The sequence below is a fragment of the Corylus avellana genome, chromosome ca2 (assembly GCF_901000735.1).
Source record: "Corylus avellana chromosome ca2, CavTom2PMs-1.0".
In the NCBI taxonomy this organism is placed as follows: domain Eukaryota; kingdom Viridiplantae; phylum Streptophyta; class Magnoliopsida; order Fagales; family Betulaceae; genus Corylus; species Corylus avellana.
In genome coordinates this window covers 14,581,473-14,592,233 of record NC_081542.1, presented here as the reverse complement: position 1 = coordinate 14,592,233, position 10,761 = coordinate 14,581,473, and the positions used below count along the sequence as shown (strand labels likewise).

Below are 10,761 nucleotides of genomic sequence, written 5' to 3'. Positions count from 1 at the left end.
TACAATAACTTATATGAAAAGACTTGGAAAATTAATAATTATTCCCACCCCATTCCGGCCTCCTATTCCAGCATCCTTGCTACCTGAAAACAAGAAATAAAACTGAATGAGCCCAAAGGGGGCCCAGCAAGTAAAATCCACAACCATAAATAGTTTTACTCCTTGTTCTCAGTTTTGAAAATCATTTTCGCAAATAAATATAATTTTAGCCATAATAATATCTGTATGTACGGTTGCATCTCCCGTAACATATACATACTATTACATCTAGTAATAGATCATCGTTGTAAATCATCTTTATAAATCATCATCATAATGCATCATTATAAATAATCTTTGTAAATTATCATAGCATATCATCGTTGAAAATATAGTATCATTTTCTCATAATAGGGCCCATGTACACTATTACCCCTGTGCACGAGGGTTGCGGGTCCTTGTGACCATGGCACTGAACTGTGGCCACAGCCATGCCCGACCGTCAATTAACTCTTTCTTGGTGCACTCAACTGTCTAGTTGATGGAATACCACCTTCTGGCATAGCCTCCTTCAGTGGTTTCGCCTCCATCCGAGTATCGGTACCGAACTCTCATCTTATCTTATCTTGGGGCCAAAAATACTCTCCTCCATACATGTGCCCTCATTTCATAAACATTTATCTCATCTCTTGTACTTTTCTTTGTACTTCTTTTGATGCATCTTTGGGCAACATGTAGGAGGGTTTATCATCATTTTTCTTTCTTATAAACATCATCATTTCTCAACTTTCTTTTCTCAAAATGGAAACCTTTTCAAATATAAACTTGTTGTACTTAGAAAGCGTTTAAATAAATAGAAACTTTCTAGATAATTCTTTTAGAAATCCTTCATGCATGCAACATAACTTCATAATACGTAAAAAAAATAATCATTTACAATTTACTAAAGAATGAATAAATAGCATGACATGAAGTAATTTTAGAAGGGGTAGTGAATTTACTTACCTCTAGACTGAAGCTAAAAGTGGTATGAAAGAATCTAGTTGCTCCAATATGACTAACACCACTAGTATATCTTTTGAAACTACTTTCTAAAGTCCGCTATCTTTTGTGTTCTTTCTTTCTTGTAGCGCTTGGTCTCGCCCTTTCTCTCTCTGTTCTGAGTAAACACTCTTAGAAAGAAGAAAGACCGAGTAAAAAGCGGAAGAAGGAAGAATATATGCAAGAGATGGGAGAGGAGATGAGTGGTGAAAATTCTGAAGGAGAAGAGCTCTATTTATAGGAGAAAATCAAACACTATTTTACCGTCAATTTACAATTATACCCTCATTTTACTATTTCACCAACCCTATACTATTTCACCAACCCTATACTATTTCACCAACCCTATACTATTCTACCTTCAATTTACAATTATACCCTCATTCTATCTTCACTTTACAATTATACCCTCATTTTACTATTTCACCAATTACCATTCTCTAATTACCACTCTCATAAATTTCCCAAGAATTAAAATCCTTAGCTACAATGGATATTAAAATAACATCATTATCAAAATAATCTATTTAAATAGCTTTGAAAATTCTGGGACACTACATGTTGTCCATCTCTTCGCCCCTCTACCAGGTAATAATCTTACCTTAATATTTTTTTTTTCTCTCCATATAACTCATTTGCTTTTGTAAAACTTTTCACTGTTTGGTGTTTAGTGTTGTTTTATGTGGTTTGTATGATTACTGTGTTTTTTTATATATGCGTTTATGTTCTTCGACCATTTCTACAGAGTAAAGTTGTGATTTTTTTTTTTAAAAAAATTTTATTTAGATTACCGTGCATGCATAGTGATCTACAATCCATCATAGCATGCAATGATAGATCACTAGTAATGTGATAGTGCATGTACAGTAACCGTATGAGGCTTTTTTTTTTTTTTTTTAAATACTGTACAGTGACCAAGTTGATTTTTCTCAGGTCACTGTGCACTGCATAGTGATGTTTACAATGACGATTTTTTTTTTTTTTTTTTTTTAAAGGTGCTGTATAGTAACAATTTGTGATGTATTTTTATTTTTATTTTTTAATGGGTATTGCACTGTAACAGTTTGTGACGATTTTTTTATATATTTTTTTTAATGGACAATAGACAGTGATAATTTGTGATTTTTTTTTATTTTAATTTTTTTACTGTGCAGTGCACAGAGACCAGAGTATTTTTCTGGATCACTGAACAGTGATCTGCATTGCACAGTAACAATTTAAAATAATGACTAAAACAAAAAAACATATAGAAACAAGTAATATAGCAATATATAATTGCCTAAGTAGAAAACTCAAAGTTAATTTCAAATTATAAGTCATACTTTAGTTTGCATAGGTGTTAAAAATGAAGGCTTACAGACAATGTTAGTTATTTTACTCTTATAAATAAATGTCCTTATTGGTAATTTGGTCATGAAACCGCAATTATATATTTATATGCTAATGTTATCCAAACACTCATATAAATATATGAGTACTTTTTAGCATGTTTTACCAAACGCCTGTGCAATTTTAAAAAGTAGCGATTTTAAAAACGCAATTTTTTAAATCGCACTTATTGAAATCGCATTCCCAAACGGGCCCTTAACAGAAACTGTTTCATTGCCACCTCACACCTAATAAAAACAGAACATGTATTCTTTTTTATTTATGCTTTTAAAAAATAACAAATAAGCTTTTACACGTCATTATTAGACTCCAGCACACACTCCACGGCAATTTAAATAAACTTAATCCCTCTATATTCCATGTGCCACCGTCATCTTCATCTTCATTACCGATTCACTGTCCATGCAGTCATCTTCATCTTCCCCATCGATTATTGTGTCCATCCTCACCGATTCTTGCCGTTGACTTCATCTTCACCGATTCTTTCTTAAAACACTCTTTTGTGGTATCCATCATTTGTACTTTGTGCCTACCACTAAACAGCACAACTGTGCTTGCCATAGAACCCAAAAAAAAAAAGAAAAAAAAAAAAAAAAAGAGAGAGAGGGATAGATTGTTTCTGTTGCCCAGAAACAAATTTTGAAGACGCTTCAATGCCCAAAAACAAATCCAAAATTCCAAAGAAAGACTGCCCAAAAACGCACCAATCCAAAATCGCAAATGCCCAAAAATCTCAGAGTAACCCATAGATCGAAGTTGCCCAAAATCTTAAAAGCGGAAGTAAAAAAGCTCCAAAGTAAGGTGGCTTACCATCGTGACGTATCCTGTGAGATGGACGCAAGAATCGGTAAGGAAGATGAAGATGAAGACGATGGTAAGAATCGGTGGGGATGAACGCAATAATCAGCGGGGAAGATGAAGACGACGGCAGCACAGGGGGATATAGAGGGATTATGTTTATTTAATTTGACGTGAAGTGTGTGCTAGAGTCTGACAATAATGTGAAAAAGTTTATTTGTCATTTTTTAAAAGCATAAATAAAAAAGAACTTGTGTTTTATTTTTATTGGGTGTAAGGTGGCAATGAAATGGTTTTTGTTAAGTCATTTAACAGAAAATGAGTTTGAGGAGTAAAATGTTATTTTAGCCTACCTTAGGGACCTATAAATTATTTTTTAAATCACAGGGAGTAATTTGTAAATTAGGCTAACCATATGGATCAATTTTGCACTTATCCCTAATAAAAAAGTAATTTTTAATATGTTTTATCAAACCTCTTTACGATTTTAAAAACGCTACTTTTAAAATCCATTATTGAAACCATAATCCATTATTAAAAAAATTAATCATTAAATTTGTAATATCCACTTAAATAAAGGTATGAGTCCTACCGAATTAATGATTATTTAAAAAAAAAAAAAGAAGAAGAAAAAAAAAAAAAGTCTTAAAATTACTCTTTTATTCCCTTTGTGCGCACTAACTTTTTCCTACCACTAAAACTAGTAAAGCTTCCGTAGTACGCAACACAACTCACCTAACGCAGAAAACCACGATCAAGGAGTCCACGATGATGATCGGACGGTTCAAAACCACAAGATCTAAGGATAAAATCATTCTCCAGTGTGCTTCTCATCCCACCCAATCCACCCCCATCCCGCGCAATTTGAATTTCATGCTCAAAAATCGAGCAATTTAGGCAGACAAAGAGACAGTGAAAGAAAGAGAGAGAGAGAGGGTTGATGAAGAGAAAAACCCTAAAGAGGAGCGGCAACGGGAAGAGGAGGAGCAGAGAAATGGAGGGCACGCTAGCGAGGCGCTTGCAGGTTCAGCTGGGGCAGATCTCAGTGGCTCCCTTTCACCACCACCAAACATCTTCTTCCACCTCATCGTCTCTATCCAATGCTCCCTCTCTCTTCCAGAAACTTCTGGAACAAGAAGCCGCCGCGGAGGCGAATCTGCCGTCCGACGCAGACGCCGACGAGAAAGATTTCATTCTCAGCCAAGATTTCTTCTGGTGAAACTTTCATATCTTTCACAGATTTTTCTTACAAATGAATGAAATCATATTGGATTTTTTTTTAGGTTTTCATGTGCAATTTGGATGAAAAAAATTGATGCTCTGATTCTTTTTTGTGTTATACGAACACTTTCTGTGTGTTTATTTGACGATCAATTTTCTTATGGTTTATTTTTTGGGGGTTTTTGCTGTGAATGTAGCACTCCGGATTATATCACCCCGGATAATCAAAATTTACTGAACGGTTTCGATTGCAACAAGGTGATGTAAATAAAAGTCTCAGATTTCATATTCAGGGATGCGATTTTAGGATTGATGGAACAAATTAATATTTTTTTTCGCTTTGTTTCCACAGGAAAACATCCCTTGCCCGAAGTCGCCGGATAAGCTGAATACTGTCAGAAGTAAGAGGCGTCGGCCAGGTGAGATTAGTTGTTGCAGTTGTGATTTTTTGTTTGTTGAATGTTTTCCGATAATAGATTGAGGGAACACATCGAATTGTATGTGTTGATAGCGTCATGAGAATTGTCTCCTTTGCGTCCACTGAAGGAATGGTGTTGTTAGCATATACATGGGTTGTTTCACTATAAATTCTCGTTTTTATAGGTATGTGAAGTTTAAAGATGTCCGTATATGAAACTTTTGAGGTATCTAGGATTGAAATTCTCAACAAATTTGGTTTTTTGTGCTAGTTGTTTAGTTTGAGTAGTGTGAGGATGCAAGCTATTCCATGGTAATTACTTGTTCAGTGCTAGTTGGGAAACCATAGTGAGCAGGGTATGAGAGGGAATGTGTCTTGTGGAGAAAGGTTTCGGCCCTTTCGTGTTCTGGTAGTATTGCGACATTACCTGAATCTGTATTCAGTGTCAAGTAGAGCATGTGGTTTTGCCGTACATTTGACAGAAAGTGTCTAATTGTAGTACTCACAAATGCAGTACAACACAAACAGCGAAGGTGTCTAAATGTTTTCTTCATTGGGTCGTACTTTAATAAGGATAGGTTCGTTTGGATTACGCGGTAGAACAGTGATGCATGTTTCCTTGCATCAAGTTAAAAAAAGTGTGCATTGTAAATGTGAACAATTGTATACGTGATTAGGATTTAAATTATACAACTTCCTAGAACTTAAGCTTTTCATTAACGTCATCAAATTGGAGAGAAACTTATCTGAAATGAACAGCAATGCGCCCTAAGATGTATCCAAGTAGAAATTGTTTTGGAACTTTTTGATGAACATGTCTAATGTGTAGAATTATGCAGGCTAGGGTCTTGAGTACACGACATGTTGCAATTCTTATTTTATCTATCCATCCCTTACCATTAGTTTCCTTTTTGTGGCATCACTTTGCTACCTGCCTGTGTATTTTAATTACACGTGGAAGCAGACAAAGTATTGAATACATATTTTACAACAAATCATTTTTTATCCATGTATTTCCACTTTTTTGTTGTTGTTGATTTAAACTTTTCAGATGCTAAAAGGTAGTTCCTTCCTTTATGCAACTGAACATCTATGCTTTTCGCAGATAGTATCTTGGTAAATCCTCTCAGTCCTAGCTTTTCTGGCCATCAACAAGTGGTGGAACTTGCAAATGATACATTTGGTACAGATACAGATGAAGTGAAGTTAGAGAAAGCAGCTGTACCTGGAACACAGAAGATTCATAATTATGTATCACAATCTGCAGTTGCCTTGCGTTGTCGGGTTATGCCCCCTCCTTGCATTAAGAATCCATATTTGATGGGTAATTCAGAAATGGACTTAGATCCTTTTGGCAATCAAAGATCAAAATGTGCAGGTACAGTTCTGGTTTCTAGAGGCTCATTGTAAGATTCATTTGAAAGAGTTTCCATCCATTTCCCCCTTATTATTTTGGAGGCCAGAGATTGAGTTGGCAGAAGGTTCTCAGAGATTCTTCATCTTGGAAGTTTTAATTCCATAATGCTGCAATGTGCAGGTTTCTTCCCTGCACTTATTGGTGGAGATGGCCTTTCACGCTATCACACTGATTTCCATGAGATTAAGGTACCTGTAAATATGCCTAAATTTATAACTTAAGATCAAATAGTTCTTATTTATGTACTTATTTGTCAAGTTTCTGGCTCTTATGTAACCTGTTATGTTTTTGCTTTGCAATTGCAGCAAATTGGTATGGGGAACTTTAGTTGCGTATTCAAAGTCTTGAAGAGAATTGATGGTTGCTTGTATGCTGTGAAACACAGCACAAGGCAGTTACATCAAGATGCAGAAAGGTAGCTGCTTTATGGATTTAGATACTTCTATGTTTCGGTCAAGTAACTTGCTTATGCAATAATATTGCACTTTGCAGGAGGAAAGCTTTAATGGAAGTTCAAGCTTTGGCAGCTTTAGGTATGAATGTAAATTTTCTTTTAGTTTTTGTATTTCTGCTTAATATCTTTTTTAATAAATTTTACCATCTTTCCTTTCTAGGGTCTCATGAAAACATTGTTGGATACTATTCTTCTTGGTTTGAAAATGAGCAACTCTACATTCAGATGGAGCTCTGTGATCAAAGCTTATCTATCAGTAGATCTTCTCAATTATTCACAGAGGGAGAAGTGTTGCAAGTCTTGCATCAGGTTATGTTCTTTCTGGAGCATTTTGTATACTCACAATTGAAACTTTTATCATAGATAAATAAAATGTAGCATGAAGGCATTACTAGATTGACCACAGGAAAATATCGTTTTTTGCAAAAGGAATATGGTATAATAATAAAAATGGTTGTAGACCACTAATTTAGAATGCTGTTATAAGTCTATATCACTTAGAAGATATAATGGTACATCCGTACATGTGATACAATAGTCTTATGTAACTGTTTAATGTTTTCTTTTACATAATTATTTATTTTGGGTGCCAATGTTTTGTACATGAGCTTCTTGTGTGCAGTGCATGTTAAAGTCCAACTGTAAAGATACAGCGTCAAGATATTCTAATATTAACTAAAACATTGAAGGCTATGTGGCTACAATGGAAACATACTTTATCATTGAACTTATTGTGAGAGTGACTTAAGGCATTGGTTTGCTAAATTGACATAGAAGAAGATGTTATCATGTGATCGAATAAAGGCTCAATACACCAAATCATTTAGGAAAGTAACACTCAACATAAAATGAGGCTTCTTAAGAGAACGGAAGTCAGAGGCTCTTTAAAGCTTTTATTAGGTATACAATAGATACGCATAGGAGTTTCTTGCAATACATGGTTGTTGGCTTTGAATCACGTTAAGCCCATATAGATGTCCGCTCCTATCCCTCTAAAGCTCTTCCAGTGGGGAACTTATCCACACAAGGGCCTTTTTTTCTACATAAGCTTTTTTCTTACTGGTCAAGAGGTAGAGTTGGAAAAAGTTGGATACCTCATATACTAAGGATTTGGAATGAGTTAGGGGATGACTCTATGCCAGCTCTCTGGTTTGTAAGAGTGCGGGATGAAAACAAAGTTTCTAGAATGCTGTTTCAGAAATGCCCTCCAAGGGGAGGTGAATCTCTGGTTTGGTTGACAGGGTCAATCTTGGTGCAGTTTTATCTTTACCAACAGCATAAATAAGACACACAAGAGCCACTGGCATCAAATAGATTTAATGCCAGCATTTATGTATATGTTACACATCATTTGAACCGGGGAATGCAATTTTTGGTTTGTGTAGAGATTATTATTTTTGCAATTTAATCTTTGGTTTTGGTGATGATATGAATCTTTTGCTAGCTTCATTATGTTTGAACCACCATTATGAAGGACGGCCACAATGCTATGGATTACAAGATGGCATGCATTCGTTTATTTTACTTATATTAAAAAAAGATGGACTGCAATTGTTTATTTTTGTTTTTCTGTTCATTTTTCCTTTTTATTTTGTATAATCTTTTTATGAGATCCAGAAGCCAACTTGGTGCTCTAGACTCTTCAACTGATCCTAACTCTTTTGACTACAAGTTTTCAACTTCCATTATTATTTGCCATTTCTGATACCTAAATTGCACAGATTGCAAAAGCATTGCAGTTTATACATGAGAGAGGAATTGCTCACCTAGATGTAAAACCTGATAATATTTACATAAAGAATGGTGTTTATAAGCTTGGTGATTTTGGATGTGCAACTCTCATTGATAAGAGCCTGCCAATTGAAGAGGGTGATGCACGCTATATGCCTCAAGAAATATTGAATGAGAAATATGATCATCTTGACAAAGTTGATATCTTCTCCTTGGGAGCTGCTATTTATGAGCTTATTAGAGGGTCACCTTTGCCAGAATCAGGCACTCGGGTTTTGAATCTTAAAGAGGGAAAATTACCACTCCTTCCGGGTCATTCATTGCAACTTCAAAACTTACTCAAGGTACAATACGTTCTTTTATCTGTCAGTTCTGTGTGGAAAGCAGATTTGGATAAAAATTGCATGGAGAATCATTAATAGAATATAAATTAGGTTGAATACTATTAATCTGCATCTTTGTCTGTTATAGGACATGATATGAGCTTCTACTGGGCTGGGCATAGTTCAAGTTGCTCTTATACACTTTCTTTATCTTGTAAAAGCTAAAATGCTCGTCGTTAAAAGAAAGTTGGCTTTCATCAAATATAATTTTTGAAGTTGATTTTTAGTAATAAGAAACTTTCAACATTGCCGATTTTATCTCCTGTTTTGCTAATTCTATCAGGTGATGGTAGACCCAGATCCAGTCCGCCGGCCTTCCGCTAAAGAATTGGTAGAAAATCCAATTTTTGACAGGTACCTCAGAAATGCAGCATAGTAGTTGCAACCATGATATTTTGATGAGGACTGGAATGTTGTATATGCAGCCACTAATAATCAGCTGTCCCAGCAAGGAGGGCATGGGGTAAGTTATGAATGGCCGATTGTAAGCATATTTTTTGTTAACACACGCAGTCTTTATGCACCAAATTTTCACCCCAGGGTGCAGATTTTGTAAAGTATATGGAGAGAGGCAATCTTGAGTGATGATGTATCATGGATTGAAGGTATGCAATGCTAATGAAATACTTTCACTGTTACAGTATATTTTCTTGGTCTTCCCTTGATTACATCTCATTAGATTCTTGGAAGGCAAACTAGAAAGATATACAAACACAATCTAAATTGCCATTTAAGATATTTTGTTAATTGGTAATATACCAGGCTGAATAGATAAACATTTTTATACATAATACAATTTTATTTTTATTTTATGCTTATTATTTTCTCTATTTTATTTTTGGGTACACGACCACCTAGTTAGTGCACAACATGTCAATCCTTGGTCGACAAATTAAAGAAAAATCTATGTAAGCGCAAGCATCATTCCCAAGCCGTTTCAGGAGGAAAAAACTAAATTGCAGCAGCCAAACATAGCGTACCTATGTTCACTGTTTTTTTTTTTTTTTTTTTTTTTTTTTTTTTTTTCTGAAGTAGGTGATTAAAACGTTTTTTTTATTAAGTAAAGTGATTAAAACGTTTTGGATGCCGAACAAAATAGACGTAGTGAATCCGTCTTTGAATTCAAATGTTGTTGGTTGCCGTGCATATATTCTTTTGCAGCACAAGTTCGACAATTTAAATAGAGCCAACAAGACCAGACAACTCAGAATCTCTGAAAGGCAATCAGAGCCTGGCCTTTTCAGAAACAGCCCAACAATTGCTATCAAACCTTGGATAGGATTTTCGTTTTTCTTTATTTTATGCATTGATTAATCCTTATGGCCTGAGCAGCCATAATAGCTAAGTTTTGAATTCTTCTTCATTTTTTTCTTCTTTATTGAAATGGCTCACCATCTGATTTTTTTTTTTTTTTTTTTTTTTTTCTAATTAAAAGATATTGATTTATACCATACAGTCAATCTTTGTTTGTTTGTTTTTTTTTTTTAAAGCTGTTTGTTTTAAAATGATGTGGCAATTTTAAAAATCATTGCCACGTCAGTTTAAAAATTTTTCTGGATTCATTTGTTTGACTTCCTAGCACTTTTCATAATGAAGCGAAAAATTATTATAAATCCAAACCAATCTCTCATGCAATCCCAAAAATTCTTGTAACCAATCACTATTGTGTCTCAAAAGTTTAAGTTTACAAAAATAAATAAATTTAATTATTTAATTAATATTTTAATGCTACACTTGCAAATCAGAGTACTTAAAACAAAAAAATTATGTCGACGTCGACCATGCCTGGGTGCCTCTAACCTATCTAAAAGCAAGATATCACTCAAACTTAACACTTCCGGCCCTTGCGTCATATATCATGTCGAAATGGGATTTATTTTAGGATAAGTTCATATAGATAGAATTTGAACTCTTCAACAATGTAAATTGT

General features: G+C 34.6%; 1 protein-coding gene across 1 annotated transcript; it reads left to right on the top strand.

Moving 5' to 3' along the window:
• Positions 1-3,986: 3,986 nt before the first annotated feature.
• LOC132171474 (wee1-like protein kinase) lies at positions 3,987-9,486 on the top strand. The gene is made up of 10 exons (XM_059582794.1): positions 3,987-4,422; positions 4,626-4,686; positions 4,781-4,847; positions 5,952-6,224; positions 6,384-6,451; positions 6,569-6,678; positions 6,756-6,796; positions 6,878-7,026; positions 8,439-8,792; positions 9,115-9,486. The coding sequence occupies exons 1-10, from the start codon at positions 4,148-4,150 to the stop codon at positions 9,205-9,207; spliced, it is 1,491 nt and encodes a 496-aa protein (XP_059438777.1). The 5' UTR covers positions 3,987-4,147; the 3' UTR covers positions 9,208-9,486.
• The last annotated feature ends 1,275 nt before the right edge of the window (positions 9,487-10,761 follow it).